Source organism: Condylura cristata, unplaced genomic scaffold (assembly GCF_000260355.1).
Source record: "Condylura cristata isolate star-nosed mole 26May11 unplaced genomic scaffold, ConCri1.0 scaffold00021, whole genome shotgun sequence".
Classification (NCBI taxonomy): Eukaryota; Metazoa; Chordata; class Mammalia; order Eulipotyphla; family Talpidae; genus Condylura; species Condylura cristata.
Window position 1 is genome coordinate 31,415,124 of NW_004567122.1, and position 19,687 is coordinate 31,434,810.

General features: G+C 35.2%; 1 protein-coding gene across 1 annotated transcript in view; it reads left to right on the forward strand.

The window, feature by feature from the left end:
• NDFIP1 (Nedd4 family interacting protein 1) overlaps positions 1 to 19,687 on the forward strand; it is a 42,113-nt gene that overhangs the window by 11,812 nt on the left and 10,614 nt on the right. Inside the window, exons 2-5 of the mRNA XM_004686833.2 lie at positions 10,321 to 10,408; positions 14,125 to 14,255; positions 17,498 to 17,585; positions 18,471 to 18,595. Of these exons, the coding sequence (XP_004686890.1) occupies positions 10,321 to 10,408; positions 14,125 to 14,255; positions 17,498 to 17,585; positions 18,471 to 18,595 (432 nt within the window). The remainder of the gene's footprint in view (positions 1 to 10,320; positions 10,409 to 14,124; positions 14,256 to 17,497; positions 17,586 to 18,470; positions 18,596 to 19,687) is intronic.

Sequence of the window (19,687 nt, forward strand, 5' to 3'; positions counted from 1 at the left end):
CTCCTTTCTCCCTTTTTTTCTTGTACTGTTGAACAATTTACGCTTCAGTAAGTATTCACTACATGCCTAAATTGTGCTGTCAGCTGATTATGGTGCTGAATTAATTCAAAGGATGAGAGTAAATAAAAAACATCATTTTGAGGTGGAAGGAATTACGTGGTGTGGCTCCAGAGATTTCTAGGAGGTTTTTGAGAAGGTGAAATGTGAGCCTGGCCTTAACGAATGCTAAGAAGTAGATGCGGGAGATAGGACTTTGGGGTGGATGCTCACTGTCTATTGTTTCTGAGAAGGAACTTGATTCAGTGCCTGGAATACATACCTTTTTTGCTGGAGGCCTCTCACTCTGGTACTTCTTCAGGAGTATCTCCTTTTCTAGCCCTTCATCTTAGGTTAGATAGCCTGTCTGTAGAGGAGTTGAGCCCCTTGCTCTTGAGTCCTCTGCCTACTATGGGTAGTTTATCCTAAGCATAAGAATACCCCTTTTGTGTCACATTTTTATCTTTTAAAAAGTATTTTATTTGGCTTTTATTTCAAAATTAAGCATACATACAAGTTAGCATCAAATAGATCTTGTAGGCTTGTTACCAACCCTAGCGTTCTCCTGCTTTTCCTCCCTATCCCATAGCTCTTTTAGCTGTTTTCTTTTTCTATTTTGCCATATGCCCTGTAGGTAAATGTTTATATTGTGCTACTTATATTGATTTTTCAGTTTTCAGCATTTTAAAAAAGTTTCCAGCATCTTAAAAATGAACTCAAATCCTTATGGATATAAGGATTTAGCCTCTTTGGCAACTTGCGACAACTATATAGTGTCACATTTGTGTCTCTTCATTTTTCTTATAGTTATGTACGTAATGTGGTTAGGTATATATTCAGCACTTACAATAATTGAAAATAAACACTATTCACAGCTGAGAGTATAGTTTGTTGTGGTCACTTTACCCTGCCTGAACAATATTTTCCCTAAAGTCTTATTAATATTTTTTTCTTTGCTTGGTTTCTTATGTACATAATCATAAATCTGCTAATAACCTAATTCATTCCTCTCAGGTGCTCACTTAATAATTTAATAGTTTAAAAAAATGTAGTAAATACTGTATGCTATTTCCATGAAAAAAAAAATACTGCATGCTATTTCTTAAAATGGAGGTGGAACACCAGTATCTTTCTGAGGAGGAATGTATGGGAGGGTCACCTGCTTAAATTTTCATACTTATTGGTTTGGAAACATTTTCTGTAGTTTTGAAGGCATTATGTTACAGTGCCTTCAAAGTTCCACTGTTGCTGTTTGGAAACTTGAAGCAGTTGTGATGTCTTATTCTTTAGATGTGGCCTACTTTCTTTGACCCTCTCTCAAGGCTTTTAGGAATCTCTTTTTGTCCCCAGTGTTCTTAAATTTCACTGTATGGTACTTCAGTGTAGACCTCTATTTATACACTGTGCCAGGCACTTAGTGGTCTCTCGTGGTCTTTAAGCTCATCTGTAAATTCTGGGAAAATGGAAAATTTAAAAAGTATTTTTTTCTCTGCCTTCCCCCTCCCCCTTCTTTTATTTCATCTCTCTAGATCTTGAACTTTTTGTATTGATTCCTTCAATTTAAAAAAATCTTATATTTTCCGTATGTTTATTTCTTTGCTTTCTATGAGGTTTTGTTTTGATAAAATTAAGTCTATTGTTTTTAATTAAAAAAAAACTTTTCTAGTTTTTCCACCTCCATTTTAAGAAATAGCATGCAGTATTTTGTTTTGTAATTTTTCCTCCTATTCCTGAGATAATTTAAGTTTGTTTTAACTTTCATCTTCCTGTAAAGTTTTTTCTTTGCATTTATTCTCTGCTTTTATCTCTTCTGATCTTTTGTATTAGAAGCTCTCCTTAGGTACACAGTGATCTTCATCTGCTTGGTTAAAAGCAGTAAAATAATTTAATGTGGGTTAATTGCATCTTCAACCTTTTTTTTTTTTTTCTCCCTGCTTTTAAATCTCATTTCATTCCTATTTATACCTCTTACCTCCATGCTTGAACTTTTTGGAGTTATAGTGCAAGAAAGGCTGCTTTTCTGCTTTTTGCTTTAGGATTCCGTTTCCTTGTGTCTAACTTGTTAGCAATCAAACTGTCGTATGACTTTCAAGATTTTATGGTTATCTCCTCTCTTTCTTTGTCTTTGTAGATTTTTGGCTTAAAAAGTAGTGCAATTTTACATGATATTAAGAGGATTTGAAAGGGCTAAAAGGCAAATGTGTTTATTTAGTCCTTTACAAAAACATTACGGTGATAATTACTTTTGGCTGTCTTTTCTTTGCTACACTCTAAACTTTGATCATAAAACACCAGTCCCTTTCACAGATGTGTCCTCAGATTCCATACCATTCCTGGCTGGACATAATTTAGTGGTGGTAAATTAATCTAGCAGTAAAACACTTGTAGAATGGAACTCAGTGTTGATGGATGGAGGGAGATATTTAATGCTCATTCATTTCCCTCTTGCCCTCATTGTTCTTGCAGGAGAAGGAAACCTCACAACCAGGCATAAGTTAAAGCTGACATTCAAATAATGCTTTTCCTTTCATAATCTCTACCCTAGTATACCCTACTCCAGGAATACCAGTACTGTTACCACTAATTATACACAAACACAGATTTTGGGATTTCTTTGCCCAGAGAGAGCTCTGGTAGCTCATGAGGCTGGCAGAGTCAAGCAGGCTATATTCCATATGTTTCCTGGATTCTGGGTCTAGTGTTTCTGTCACTGTCTTTCAGAGCCTATACATTTTACTTCACTGTCTTTTAATGTATAATAGTCCATTTATTATTGTTCAGTTGTTTATTTTTAGAAGAAAAAAATCATTCTAGAAATTATAGTGTGATCAAAACCAGTGTTTCTTAAAATGTACCAAACATTTGTTGAGTATTTATACCTATTACACTGTGTTGTGTTATATATATTGAATACTAAATGGTGTTCCTTTTTTTCTAGAGATAAAGGTGGAGATGTCTGTTTCTCCTTTGTATTTTTGTTACCATTTTTATACATATTGTTACCATTTTCTTTTAAAATTAGTAACTACAGAACCATGTTTTTATTATGAATTATTAGATACCTCCAAAAGGAATAAAGGAAATGAATACTTGCCTTATGAACCATGAAAATAAAATACTTGTGAGTTTACAACCCAGGCATGGCAATCTTTTGTGAAAAGTTTTTTGTTGTTTCTCAGACCTCAACCCCTTTATACCATTCTAATAAGAGAGAGCCTCTTTGCCTTCATTTTTTGGTAAAGTCCTGTTTCTCTGTGGTGTTCATGTTCATCGCTCTCTGTGCTGAGTAATGACAAGGATGCCACATACTGCTGATCACTCCTAAGCTGTCCTTACTCCCTCCCACCGATATGGTAATCATCAACATGTGTCTACATGTCTGACATTTACATCTACTTGGCAATTTGTAAGGCAATTTGAATGTTTAGATAACTGTGAGGTGGTTAAGTTGAGGTGGCATTAAATTAGTGGCCATGTCTTCTGATAGGTTTTTGTTAGTGCCGCACTTCCATGCCTGCTTTAGTCAACATGCGTTTAAATGGTATCCATGATGTACCACTTAATATTAAGTGCTGGTGTGAACACAGCAACTATCCATCCAAAGGACCCAGTCTGCAGATGGCTTACAGTCTATATCATGAATGTGCTGCCAGTTTCCTTCTCTCCTCTTCCTGAGTTAGTTAAATATGACTTGCATACAGAAACATGCCCAAATCATAAATGTATAGTTCAATGGTTTTTCACAAACTGAACCTGCACATTTATTTAGTACACAGATTAAGAAAAAACATTACCAGTATTGTAAAAGCTTCCTCAAGTACACTCCTTGTCACCTCCCTTTCCAGGACAGCCCTCACTGGCAAATAATAGGTTTGCTTGGTTTTGATCTTTATATAAACATAATCATACAGTATCCGTTGTGTCTGGCTTCTTTTGTTCAACATTATGTTTGTGAGATTCACCCATGCTGTTGAATGTTATAGTTTTGTAGCTCCTTTACACGACTGTAAGCTATTTCATTGTGTAAAGATTCCACACTTTATTTTCCCCTTTTGATGTTTCCATTTCAGCTTATCCTTGCTAGGACTTTTATTCCTTCTCCAAGTAGGCTCTGAAGCTCTGAAAACTATGCCTGAGTTTTCTTATGGAACCAAAAAGTGTGAAAGTAGTATGGCTCAGGATGTTTCTAATTGGTTATTAAGTAATTTTGGTTGCTGTTTCTTAAAAGAGACTATGGTCAGGGGCAGAGAAACTTTTTGGAAAAAGATGCATGAATGTCCCTCTCATATTTCTCTTAACCTTTATAAATTCATGATATGTGGAAAGGGTGGTTATTCGCTTGTACATTTTGCTGCAGCTGTTTAGTGCCTTCTCGGTGAGGCCATCAGTGGTGAAATACATTGGATCCCAGGTTGGTAACAGTTAGCTACCTAGTGATACCAACAATATTACAATGCTCCCCTCAGAGCATGGTTGGCATATTTTGTGTCACATTGGATAATTAGTGATTCTCCTAGTACCTTGGCTTTTTAAGAAAGTTGAAATTCCAGATCAGTGGCTGTTACCTTGCCTTCCTGTTTTCTAAAGAATAGAAAGAAAAAAACCACCAAATCAGTGATCATCATAGTCGTTAGCATTTGCTCTCATTTCTAGGGGCTAACATAAACACAGAGTTATAATGTATTTTCTCCTGCCAACCAACTTTTTATTCATAAGTTGTTTTTATATATGTTAAAAGTGATAACCATACAGTCTTACAAAATGATAGTCTTTTTAAGGAGATTCACTATGTTATTAGGGTATTTTTGCTGCATCGACATTTTAAAGCATCACCCTAATTTGCTTTTCCTTTGCTTTGGTGAATTTTGGTTTTAATTATTTTCATTTTGGTATTAAGAGGATTTGAATTTATTTTTTGCTTTTGATTTGAGGAATATTGATAGGAATAGTCTAAATCTTGTTAAACTCTCCAAGTAGAAAAAAATAAGGCTATTCATCTTTTGCTCTTATAACAGGTTTTTAGCCAAGCTAGCTTGATTTTTTTTTCTTTCTGATATTTGCCTTTTCAGAAAAGGAGATTATTAAGAACTTTTTTTAAAAAAGCTGTGATTAGTTTTTTTCTTTGTCATTTTCATAAATGTGAAGAGCTGGGGATATTGATGGAATCAAAATCAACTCTCCCATTAAGGAGCACAAATATTTAACAGGAGAATAAGGGTTCGAAATAGTTAATTTTCAGTTTTGTTTTAAATCAGATTTATAGTGTATAGGTTTGTATCTTCAAAATTAGAAAGAACCTTTTTTAAAAAATATTTTTCATATGCTTAAAATTTACCTTTTTAAAAGTGTGACTTAATAATTTTTACTATAGTCACAAGATTTTGCAACCATTAGCACTAATTCCAAAACATTTTTATCACTTCAAAAGAAACAACCTATTAGTCCCTGGCCTTCCTCCCCTCCCCGACACCTGGCAACCACTAGTCTACTTTCTGTCTCTATTGGATATGCCTCTTCTGATCATTTTAAATAAATACAGTCATACACAATATATCATCTTTTATCACTGGCTTAATTTGCTGAGCATAATTTTCATCCATGTTGTAGCATGTGTCAGTGCTGTTTTCTTCTGGATAGGCTGGATTATTGCAGTCTGTCCTTTTGTATGGATATATACCATATTTTGTTTGTCCTTTTATATCAGTTAGTTTATGAATATTTTGGCTGTTGAAAATTATCCTGCTAATGAATATTCATAGCATACGTTTTTCTGTGAAAATACATTTCAATTTTCATACAGTTACACTCCCTATGTTTTGAATGGATATGATCTGTTTTTCTCTGATCACTGATTGAGGTCTTGTATATACAGGCAATTTGTATACCTTTTTTAAAAAGAAAGGTCTATTAGAAATTTTTGCCCATTTTTAAATTACATTGTCTTTTTAACATTGGGTTTCTCTGTTGGAATCATTTACCTTATTTTAAATTAATAGCAATTTAATAGAAAACTGTACCTCCATGTAAAGAATTTGGTCTTATAATAATACAGTTTATAGTTAATATAGAGTAAGAAAAACTACAGCCTATATATATAGCAGAAAATTTATAGTGCTCACATACCTTGACTGCTTCCGAACAACAGAGTAAAACAGCATACTCACCTGTTTATCCAAAGAAATGTGCTATTTTCTTTTTGGTAATTATACGGTCTCATTTGGTAACATTTAAAGAGTATGTAGAAGTAAACAAGTTGGTAATGAGCAGTTTAAAAATTGCATTTTAAGGTAAAGGTTTTAGAAATTAACTCTAAAATTAGAAGTAGGAAATATCATTTCAACTTAGAGTTTAGGTTATTGATCCAGTATTATCTGAAACTTACTAGTAATTTAAAGAAGGGATTCAAAACTTAACAAATTTTCTTGATCTTACATAGAACTCACAAAGAAAAAATGTGATTCACTATTGGATAGTTCAGTATTATTTTTCTCATACCTTCTGTTCTATTTTGATTTTTGAGTTTTAAGGATATATGGGTTTTTGTTGTTTGTTTAATAGCATTCTTTGTTGTTCTCCAATTCTTAGAAATAAGAGAAAAGTCCAGAAAATAGAAAATGGATCCAAAAGTCTAAGAATGATTTTTATATACTCTTAGGGACTACTATCAGTAGAATTGTGAATGTTGCCACTTGCTTACCTAATCCCAACACTGACTCAGCTGTTGTTCAAAACCAGCACATTTCTAAATTGAAGGTCATCTGTAGAATTACTTCTTGCTGGGGAATGAAAATAACAATTTAAATACTATAGCATATGAGTATCTATAAACTTGTTGAATTCAAGTTTGCTTCTATTATGAAAGCCTTGTGTCATTTCTGTATTGGAGATTCTTTAAACTGTTGTTTTTGCTAAAATATATTTCTAATAGCAATAGCATAGTTAGGTTACAGAGAAAGGTAAGAAGGAAAGAAATCCTTTTACTTTAGATGTGCTGTACCACCTATTTGTAGTTAAATATTAAAAGAATTGAGGGTTAATCAAGGCCAAGAGGCACCACATGATATATGTGAAGTGGGAACATAGGCTGTTTCTGGGAACTGTTTCTGGGAATTTTAGGCTGTTTCTGGGAAGCCATGACAGAATCTACTTGTTTAAAAACTTGGTGATCAGGACAGTGGAGTTGCCTGCCGACACAGTAGTGGGAGTACAGCAGAGATGGAAAACAGGTAGCTTTGTACCAAACTCAATACTTTATATTGCATTCATAGGAAATTGTATAATTCCATTTAGGATAAATAGTGTCATTTAAATCTTTCTTGGAGATAAGTAAAATTGAAGACAATTAAAAAAAAAAAGGAAAAAATTCAGTCCCCAACAGCTGTTGTCTGTCACAGTTACACAGAGGATCTCCCAGTCTCTCCATAGCACAATGCAGGCAAAGAGCAGAAGGTCCCACCACTTTTCAAACGTGCCCCTTACAGTATCTCCTCCAACCAAGATTGTGGGACAGGTTAATTGTTCCTGTGCTCCCACGGACCCATCTGACAGAAGAGATTGGGCATCTTCGCAACTCCTCCAGCCTCCCTTTTTAAGAGAACCCCGGGAGAGAAACTGAAGAGCCCACACCCCCAAGGATATGTCAGCAAAGGCTGAACAAGAGCAGTTTCAGGGATAGAAAAGGAGAACCCTAAAAATATATTTTGGAACCAAATAACCAATTTTATATCCTTATAGATAAGCTATTCTAGATTAACGAATGCTTGACTGGTTTGGCTGGCAGAACCACATTAATGGCCATAGGTGGCTCCAAAATGTAATACTGATATATGCATTTATATCTTTGGGGTTCTTTTGTTTAACAAGTTATCGTTCCAACAGATGGTAGGCACTAAATAATTTTTGAAGGTGATTGTCTCTTTTCTTTCCCACATTGTAGTATTTTTTTGACTACCTTTCTTGATGGACTCTTAATACCAATGTTACATAAACAACCCAGACTTGGGAAGTCTGTCCAGTGTGGTCCTGCGTTCAGTGCATTGTGTCCTCCATAGTTATTGTGGAATTTTTGTAGTTTTTGCTTTTAGTTGGAAACAATATTAGCATTGATTCTCTTAAATGGTAAATTTTAATGGAGAATAAGACTTCACCTGCAAATGCTTTTCCCTTCTCACTAAAGAGAAAACAGGGTTTCTGAAAGGGTTGGAATTTCTTTGTTATCTGTTATCCTGGTGTGGGATGATCAAATTTCACATTTCCAGGTTGCTAGGAGATGATCAAATTTCACATTTCCAGGTTGCTTGTAGATAAATGGCATATATGATCTCTTTATTCTCTGGACTTAAGTATTTCTGAGAATTGCCACACTTCCTTTTTAAAGGCTAAATGATTCAGAGGTAGCATAGTTTCTTTGTTTTTTTTTTTTACCAAACTTACAATATAAAACTTTTAAATAAAGGCTACAGTATATCAAATTAACATTTTTGGAAAGTTCACATTTGTCTCTGTTTTTGGAGATGATTCCTTTGCTTCTTTCGGGGACCTTCACAGGCACAAGAGTGGTAAGGTAAGAGTAGGCTGAGAAGAGCCAGTATAAGGCTCCAGATAATGTTAGAAGTATTTCAAATGAGTCATGGCTCTGGGAACTCTATTTAAATAATTTACTGATTTGGGATCCTTTAAAGGGAAATTCATCTACAGAACAGATATCTTGAGATTGCCATAAGCTTAATGTTAGATTGGTAGAGTTAAAAAAAAATATGCCCAGATGGTAGGTGTTGGTGAAAAGTTAGACACAAGAATTCATTTGAAGCTGACTTTGCAGTATTGAAGTTTTTTTTTTTTTTTTTTTTTGCAGTATTGATGTTTTATAGGCTTCTAATTTTGACTGGCATTAAGGATTGGAGACTCAGCTGGCTGGTTAAGCTTTAATGAAATTAAGGACCTCTATATGTTAGGACATTTCAAGCTCTCTTTCTGTCTCAGTTCGAGGTAGAGTTCTTTGTAGCAATTGGTTTAGAGGGGTGTGTATTTTCTGAGTGGTCCGTTGGCTCTCTAAATCATTATGTCCTGTATAGCCAAATCTCAGACACACCCAAATCAGTTATTGCAATAAGTATTCTTATTGTGTGAATTGACTCTCAGTCTCGGCTGATTCACTTTTTTAATGAGCTATAATGTATTGTTGCACTGGAAAAATTAAATGTCTTTGTTCTACGAAGATGAGTTGGGTAAACTACCCAAACTGTTGATGTCAGGAAGACAATATGAATTCAATATGAATTCTTAAAACTAAATGGAGCTATAGACTTTTGAAATTTGCTAAGATAGGGCAGAAGGAAGCAACATTGATTAAATATATGTAGAATTAATATGTTTTCATAGGTGTCTCAATTATTTAACTTAATGTGCAAATTAAATATTTTGGCAAACCACAGTTTGCTGTGATTTGTCTTTATTTTCACAGATTATTAGATTGTTTTTGTAATTAAAAAATATGTAAATACAGCCTTCGGGTTAAGTCTCAGTGCTATCATGGTGGTACTGCTGTGGCCTGGGTTCAATCCCCAGCCAGGGAGTGACCCATAAAGTGCAGCAGATCTCTCCTGTCTCACCAACTGATCCCCTCAGTAGTGTGTTTCAGTGGATCTGCCTGTCCTGCTCCCCACTCTGTCTCTGGTGAATCCCCTCACCTTCCTCCTCTGCCCCTCCCCCACCTCTGGCCTGGACCCAAGTTCTTGTATGATGAATAAATAAAAATGGATTTTTAAAAAAAATACATGTAAATGGTAAGTGTTTATTACAAATTGGAACATATGTGTCGATAGCAGAGATAAACACTGTAAATTGTAAATGTCTTCTTAGATCCTCTCTCTATCATGTATCTTTTTAAGTCAAATTATATTATATACAGTATTTAGTAAATTTAACTTTCTTAATGTAACAGTACATGATGAGTGAATATCTGATTGTCATCAAATTTTTGTTTTCATTTTTTGTGACTGCTTAGTAATCATTTGTAGGATGAACTATAATTCATTTATTAGGTTCCCTATAATTGAAATATAGGTTATTTCTAATTTTTGCTGCAGTAGTTTTATCAACACATTTACCTTTTTTGCCCTTTTCTCTAGTTATAGCTTAGGGCCTATTCCTGGGAGCAGGTTACTTTGTAAAGAATTTGCACATTTTAAGGTTTTTGAAGCTATTGCATAGTTTCCAAAAAAGTCTAAGGTTCTTCTCTGTCTGACTGTTTTTACATTTGCATTAAAAGATATTTTTATTTAGTTGCAGAATGAGGAAGAGCCTGGGGAACCCGAACAAGCTGCAGGTGATGCTCCTCCACCATACAGCAGCATTTCTGCAGAGAGTGCAGGTAGGTACCTGGCCAGGTTGGTGGCTGCTGAACTCTTGCAGTCACTTACACATAGACTTAGTAAGTATTGCTGTTTGCTTTTGCTTCAACTTTCTTCAAGAAGCCTTTTACATTATTTTTTAATGTGTAGTCTAACGTGAAAAAAAAAAGTTAATTTTCCTGAAAAACACACAAATAAATTTTTAAAAAGACATAAAATGCAAAAAGTCAAAAAGAAGAAAAGCAATACTGAATAAAAAGGCTAAAAAAACCTACACTACCAAATAGAAAGAATATATATAAAAGAAGAAGAAATTCAGAAACCAGGTCTCATCACCTGAGTTTTGTTCTTTTACTTTTTTGGTGAAAATACTTAAAATGACCATAATTGCCTTTCTCCTCTACAGTGTTAAATTAACAGTACTTATTTTATGCTGACTGTGTGTACTGATTAGTCCATTTATGAAAAAATTGCTTAGATGCGGAATGGCACAGACATGTTGGTGGGGGAAAAGCATGAGTCATTGTTTTCTGTTCTCACTTTACTTATCATTTATTTCAATTTATGGTGTATAATTTGACCAAACAAATAAATTTTGGGTTTTTTTTGTTTTTAAGGTACTAAATAAAAGGTTGTGAAATTAAACTACTGATGGAAATAAGATAATGTGAAGTATCTATTGATGAGTAATAATAGTTAGGGAAATAATGTATAATAGTTAGGGAAATAAAAATGTTCTTTATTTCGCCAAGGTAGTAGGTATTTTTATTCGTGTATTTGGAATTACCGTGGTAACAGACTAATTCCATTTGTTCCATTTCAATTTCTAATTTGTCTTGGTGTGATTTGATTAAAAGTAAAAATACATTTTTAAGGATATTACATATGGAGTGTTATAATATGTACAAATACATACTATGTATGTATATTTGTTCACTAGTAATTTTGACATGGAAAACACCAACTTCCTTAAATTGAATTAGGTGGCTGTGTTAGCTTCTATACATATTTCCTTATATTTTCTTTTTAAAATTTTGATCTCTAATTTTCCCCATTTACAGTCGGCATCAGTTAGAGTTTATTCTGTACAGTGTGAGGTAGTGGTCAAAATGTTTTTCCATGTGAATGTGCAATGGTTCAGCACCATCTGTTGAAAAGACCATTGTTTCTGCATTACGTTGCCACCTTTTATATAAGGGGACCATTATATATATACATGTATTTTTCTTTTTTTCTGAATTCATTCTTTTTTTTTTTTTTTTTTTTTGGTCTACTATTTTTGTGTGCTGCCTGCCGCCTTACTGTCTTAACTCTAGAGGTTTATGTTTTTTTGACCTTTATTTTTTATAGCCCCAGGACAGGTGTATTATAAAAGGGAGAGAAGAATAAAGTCAGGCAGAAAAAGCTGCCCTCAAAAGGGACAGGTTTGTTAACAGAAAGACCTGCATAGTCAAAGGTAGGCAGGAGAGCTTTCTATTTGGTAGTGTAGGTTCTTCAGCCTTTTTATTCATTATTGCTTTTCTTCTTTTTGACTTTTTGCATTTTATGTCTTTTTAAAAATTTATTTATTTATGTGTACAGAACTGCAGGGGCAGTGAGAGCATTCTCCAGAGACAGTGGGGAGCAGAACAGGCAGATCCATGAAGTACACTGCTGAGGGGAGCAGTGGGCGGGCCAGGAGAGGTTTGCCATGCCATGTGGGTCACCTCCGGGGCAAGGATCGAACTCATGCTGAAGTGACTTTTGCTTCTTAGTGCTGTGCTTTAACCCGCTGTGCCACCAGGGAGGGTCCTTATGTCCATTTTTTTTCAATTTCCATAAAATGGAACAAAACAAATAGAAATCCTGCTAGATTTTATTTGGGATTGCATAGAATCTATGGATCTTTTTGAAGTAAATTAACATATTCATAATATTGTGCCTTCCAATCTGTAAGCATTATATAGTCCTTCATTTATTTAGGACTTATTTAATTTCTCTCAATAGTTATATCATTTTCACTATGGAGGTCTTATATATGTTTCATTAGAGATAACTTTCTGGATATTTGTTGTATTTTTGGTGCTATCTTATATGGTCCACATGTAATTTCATTTTCTTGTTGTCTGTGTTGCTTGTATGTGGAAGTACAATTAATGGTTAATATTAACTATGTATCCAGACACTTTGTTAAAGTCATGTATGTATTGTAATAGCTTGCCTGTCTGGTCTAATTCTCGAATTTTAGGGGAGAAAGCTTTTAATAATTCACTGTTACTGTGATGTATACTCTAGGTTTTTTTTTTTATAAAGATTTGTGAGCCAATTAAGGGAGTTTCCTTTCATTCCTAGTTAGCTAAAACTTTTTATTAGGTGTTCGGTTTTATTAAATGTTTTTTTGTGGCTATGCCAAAAACAAAAGAATTTCTCTCTCTCTTTTTTTTTTTTGAATGCTAATGTTAATAATATACCACAACAAAAAATTTGGAGGTTAATTATAATTAACTCAAGGGGGGAGAATGAATGAGAAGCATTAGTCTTGATGAACAATAGGATTATATCAAAATTTGTGTAGATATTTAATCCACTTGTAAGCAGATCTCTTCTGATAATAAAGGCCAGTGAGGAAACAGCATAAAAAAGAGGAACTGAAGACTTAAAATGCAGATAAATGATGGTTCTGTAACTGGATGAAGTTACTGTATGCATATCATAGAAAGTAGTGCATGGTAAAAGTAATGTGAAAGAATCAATGTACCAAAATTAACTTGTGAGAAATAAATTTTACGTTTTTTGAAAGTTCATTTTCACTTTTACAAGTGGAATACTAACCAGAGTTCAGATTTACAAACACACAGAAAATATCTTCAACTTAAAATTTTTCCTTAATGTCACTATTAATAATAAATGCCTTTTGTGAGCACATCATATTTAACACACACACGCACAAAAGTGTTCAGAAGCATTTGGATGGGAAGGCAAAGTGAATCTAAAATTTTAATAATTGAAAAATGGATAAATTAAACCATCGCGCTCCCTGTGTCTTGTATTCATCTATACATTTTATTTATTTATTTTTTTAAAGATTTATTTATTTATTCATACAGAACTGGGGTACAAGCCAGAAATGCAGAGGGTGAGAGGATTCACCAGGGACAGAGTGGGGAGCAGAACAGGCAGATCGACGAAGTACACTGCTGAGGGGAGCAGCAGGCGGGTCAGGAGAGGTCTGCCACACCATGTGGTCTCCTCCGGGGCAGTCGGGAATCGAACTCATGCGGAAGTGGCTCAAGCTTCTTAGTGCTGTGCTTTAACCCGCTGCACCACCAGGGATGGCCTATACATTTTATTTTTTAGGATTTTTAAAATATTTATGCATGCAGGCGCTCTGCTGTAAGCCAGAGGTGAGGGGGTTGGGGGAGAGAGAGTTGGGAGCAGGCAGATCTACTGAAATACACTGCTGAGGGGAGCAGTGGATGAGATAGGAGAGGTCTGCTGTGCCATGTGGATTACTTACCTAGCCCGTGATCAAACTCGTGTTGCAGTGGCTGCAGATAGCTTCATAGTGCAACTTTTGCACCACCAGGGAGGCCCTATAAATACATTTGATTCAATTAGTCTATATATATATACTGTCAAAGAAAGGGCTAGTTTCTTTCTTTTCTTTTTTTTTTTTTTTTGCAGAGATAGTGGAACGCCTCTTGTTCCTCGGCTCAGCTGATTATTAAGTAATTGTGACTTCCTTCTAATTCTGCAGCATATTTTGACTACAAAGATGAGTCTGGTTTTCCAAAGCCTCCATCTTACAATGTGGCAACAACACTGCCCAGTTATGATGAAGCTGAGAGAACCAAGGCTGAAGCTACTATCCCTTTGGTTCCTGGAAGAGTAAGTACAATTTATCTTGTTACTTTGTGGACTGCTTTAGGGGAATTAGTTCATTTTCTACTTTTGATTTATTATTTATGACTTGTGATGGTATTGATTAGTAAAAACTACAGCTAATTTTTAAAAATTCAAATACCTATTTTAGGATAATACTTTTTATCTCTTCTGAAAACGATAAAGTGAAAAAATTACTAATGAAGCCAGTTCATTTTCTCTGTTTTTCAACTGCCACCACTTTCTCACTTCCTCTGACAAGGCTGAAAACATCTTGGATCAGGAGCTGATTTAGGAAGTAAACACTGTCTTGACCTTGATGTTACACACTTAATGTTTTGGTATATAGCTGCTAGGGAGATCTTTGGGTAGAACAAATAAGTACACCTTGATAGAGTTAAATGCATAACCATACCCTAAACATCACCTAGATGAGCCTTGTCCCTCCGGCAGTTCAGACCATACCATCTTAGTGAAAGATAAGAAAAATTCAGTCTGGGCCATGTGATGGCATGGACCCCAGAGGTTCTGACCTGAGGGTAGTGAATTATTTATATACTGTACTTTCTAAGGAGGTAGAGCTTCTTCTAACACAACTGCTTAGCAGAAATAATAGTTTATAAACCTAATTACTACATGGTGGTGTGCATTCAGTTTTGGTAGGTTCCAGGGAGAAATTAAGAACCCTTAGGAAATTTATTGTGTTTTGGTAAAGCACATAACAAAAATTCATGTGTAGGACATACTTGGTATTATATACTTGGAACTTTTATGTATTTTGTACATTGTTTCTTACAATACCTGAAAATTAGAAAGTATATTGTACTCATTTTACAAATGCAAACACTGTGGCCCAGAAAGGTTTACTAATTTGCCCTAGGCCATAAGCTAGTAAGTAGAAGAGATGAGAGTGATCAACCCACATCTCCAAAAACCATTATGTGCTTCACTGTACTCTAAACCTGTTGAGCTATACATAGGGTAACTGTCAGTGGAAATAGACCAGATTAATTCTGGTTAATCACAGAACTCTTTACTTTCTTTTTTTAAGATTTATTTATTTATGCATACAGAACTGGGGTACAGGCCAGAGGTGCAGGGGCAGTGAGAGGATTCCCCAGGGACAGAGTGGAGAGCAGAACAGGCAGACTGACGAAGTACACTGCTGAGGGAAGTAGCGGGCAGGTCAGGAGAGGTCTGCTGTGCCATGTGGATCACCTCCAAGGCCGGGGATCGAACTCATGCTAAAGTGGCTTTAGCTTCTTAGTACTGTGCTTTAACCCGCTGTGCCACCAAGGAGGACCTTCCAGTACTTTTATTTTACAAACATATATTTAGGAACCTCTTAAAATGTTCAGTTAATATGTATAGAGCACTTATTTTTAATGCAAGGTGCTATCTACTTTGCCATGGATAGGTGGAAAACTTGCATAAGGTAAGCATTCCTCTTGCATGGCAGGAATGCTTACCTTATAAGAGCTAAATTCCCATTAAGGAAAAGGCCCATAGATACCCATGTCTAAGTAGAAAAGAGCGGTGAGCATTAAAAAGCCTGACGTTTTACTGTGTGTCATGGGGAAGATATGATTTGAAGTGGGCCCTGAATTTTAATGGATAAGAACACTTTATAGGGAAAACACAGAACGTAGGTGTGAATTCAACCAAGTACACGGTAAGGTTCTATGGATGTAATAATTGGTGTTATTTAAGCAAAGATATTATGACCAGAACTGTGGGTTATAGAATTCTCTGATTGCTAGACAGAAACTTTTTTTTTTTTAAAGATTTATTTTTACAAGAACCTGGGACATAGGCCAGAGGTGCAGGGATGGGAGTGAGAAGATTCACCAAAGACAGAATGGAGAGCAGAACAGGTAGATCCACTGAAATTGTCAGCTGAGGAGAGCAGCGGGCAAGACAGGAGAGGTCTGCTGCATCTTGTAGGTCAGCTCCTTAGCTGGGGGGATTGAACTCTTGCCCCCATAGATTGATGGCACTGAGACTGTGGATCACCTCCGGGGCCTGGGATCCAACTTGCACTGAAGCATCTGCAGCTAGCTTGCAGTGCTGCGCTTTAACCCATACACCACCAGTGAGGGCCTAAATAAATAAGTTAAAAACTATATATTAGAAGTTACTTTCATGTACTTTTGGCGTTTTATCTTTGAGAAGTTACACAAAAAGCAATTAGTTTCTAATTTTACAAAGTCTTACTAATGCTAATATGAAGTCAGAATATTATATAAAATATGTAAAACATATTCTTATGAAAATTTCAAACAACAGAGGACATGTGCTAAGTCAGAAATGGAGACTGCCATTTTCTGTAGTTACCATTCTCCAGGAGCAGTGCCGTTAACATTTTGGTACAGATTTCTCAGCCCCAGTTTGGCAAGTTTTGATTATCCTTGATATGTTCTGTTACTGTTTTGCTGAGGAACCCCCATTGGACTGTGTACAAGCCTACCACATCTTAAGTGTATGTTGATTATTTTTCAATAATTCAACACATACCTACATCAGTTGAAAATGTAGATTCCATATGTTCGTGTCAATGTTGATCCAAATCATTTTCCTTCTAGACTGGCAATATTATGTTTTCAAGTTAGGATGGAAGGGATTCTTTCAGTAAAATTGGAGGTAAGCTTGTTGTAGATCGCTATGCCAATGCACACAAATGGTTATGGTGTTGAACTGTGGGCAGACTTATAGGTTCTTTGTACATGATTAGACAGTTCTTCTTCCTCCATGCTTAGTCTCATAAAGAACTAGAGTTAATCAGTTTTATCTCCTTAATGATCCATAGATTATTAATACTCTAGGCCCTACATTGCCTCTAATTTGTTGACTCTTTTACAGTTTAAACCCAATGTGGAAGTACATTAAAAGTTTTTTTAAATAAATATAAAAAAGGAACATTGAATAGTTCTTTGTGAACTTAGGATTTTTTTTTGAAGTTAGAATTAAAAGTGTATTGTTAAAGAACTTGGGTTATTAAATGAACAATCCTTTTCCTTTAGAAGACTATAGAGATAGAAGAAAGACATTTTCTCTAATTTTAGTTTTTACTTAAAACACAAAGTGAACATTTTAATGCATACTAAGCCTTAATGCCCATAGTTGTGAACTAGCCAGAGCAATACATTTTCTGTTACTCACTTTAGCCTTTTTTTTTTGCCTTTTCTTTGATGCCTTTCATTTGCTTTGAAAAAATGCATTTATGAATTTATTTTTCCTCTCTTGTTTAGGATGAGGATTTTGTGGGTCGGGATGATTTTGATGATGCTGACCAGCTAAGGATAGGAAACGATGGGATTTTCATGCTAACTTTTTTCAGTAAGTACATACATGTAACAGAATCACTTCTACAAACTTGAGTGCTTTGCATTAAGGGAGAATCTGACTGACTTAAAATAGCTACTTGAGCTAACATCTTAATATGTTATATTTATTTGATGCTTCTTAGAAGTTTAGATCTCTAAAAGTATGTTAATATTCTTTCTTTTTGTTTTCTCTTTCTATGAATATCTGTTAATAAATGAGTATCTATAATTAAAACTGTTATGGGGGTTCTGCATAAGCAACAGCTAAGCTTCATCTTTAAGGTCTGCAGAGCCCCTCAGCACTGTTCCTACTCTTACCTGTAGGATCAGAATTAAATTACTGTTTTCAGGTGGTTTTGTTTTATAAGCTTCTATTTTCTCTCATCAGAGTCAGCCTGGTTTTTCCTTCTTTGATGCTATTTTGCATTTCCATGTGTCTCATTTATAAGTAAGCAACTGTTTCTTTTATTTGCTAAATTAAAAAAAGGAACTGCAGTGCTTTTAGAGTTGACATTATGCAAGTTTTCAAAATTCATAGAAGCAGGAGTATGAGTGGCTTGAATCAGGTAAATTTAGGGCCACTAATGTAATGTTCAAAGCATTTATTTTATTTATTGCACTGTAGTACATGAAGTAAAGTGCACAAGTTATAAGTATACAATCTAGTGAAAGCTAAAATATTTTTGAAAATGAATTGCAGTAGATACAATTTTAACAGCTGGTGTTCAGAGAAGATATTTTGTTGTTTGCTTTGGGAGGAAGAAACAGAAGGGCAGTGTCTTGGGGAGGTAGAATAAGGGTTACACATGGCTGGCTGAACCAAGAATAGAGGGCACCTTGGGTATTTGTCAGGTAACAGAGAATATCTGACATCTGTTTTTCCTCTCTGCTTTTACAGTGGCATTCCTCTTTAACTGGATTGGGTTTTTCCTGTCTTTTTGCCTGACCACCTCAGCTGCAGGAAGGTATGGGGCCATTTCAGGATTTGGTCTCTCTTTAATTAAGTGGATCCTGATCGTCAGGGTAAGTTGTACACCAGAAAAGATAGATTCTGTACAGTAATGTATTGAGGATTCCAAATTCCTGAATGACTTGGAATTTTTGTTTTTCATTTGCTTGTTTTCTTTTTCTCAACATTTGAAATTATTTTTGGCTTGTCTTTTTTCTGGGGTCATGAAATTCAACTGAAATAATTTATAGTTGGTTCATGCATACAAGTTTTATAGGCAAATGTAGTGAATATTGGTGGTCCAAGAGTATTTTACAAGTTGTTTTAAAGCTCCTTTTCCCCCCTATATCTCTGTTTTTAATATTTATAATATATATATATATTCATTCTGCAATAGGTTATCTTAATAAAAAAGTCAGGATATCATCTCTTTGGTGTCTTGTTGAAAACAAGCATTTCTGTCACAATTCTACTGAAGTTTTAATTTAGCTTTCTTCTCTCCTTCCATTTCTTTTTTTCTCCTTTCTTCCTCGCTCTCTTCTTCCCTTCCAGGATTGATGTTCTGTGGCATCAATGATAATGGCAAAATGATTGGGGAACCAAACTATTCAACAAACTGATTCTATTAGTGGCCTTTGAGTCAAAATAAATTAGAGATCTTCACTGATTTGCGAGTGCCCATTAACTAGAATCTCATGAAGTAACTTAAAGCAGTGCTATGTGAGATACAGTCCTATGACTTCAGATAAGTTATTTGCTGTTGTCAGTTTTGTAGCTAAAACCAATATACTCATCATATATTGGCATTATTAACTAATAGTGGATATTTATAAGCACTGCAATTTTCAAAACTTATTTATTCTAAAGTGGTTAAGTGTTGAAGATTCCAAATTCCTTTGAGAATATTCCCAGCAGCTAATACAGACACCTCTAAAACATGGTTAAGAAAATCCTAGAGGTTTTTTAATTCTCTATAAGAAATAAAAGACTGGCCCTCCCTGGTGGCGCAGTGGGTTAAAGCACTACATTAAGAAGCTTAAGCCACTTCCACATGAGTTTGATCCCCGCCTGCCCCAGAGGTGACCACATGGTGAGGCAGACCTCTCCTGACCCGCCTGCTGCTCCCCTCAGCAGTGTACTTCGTCGATCTGCCTGTTCTGCTCCAC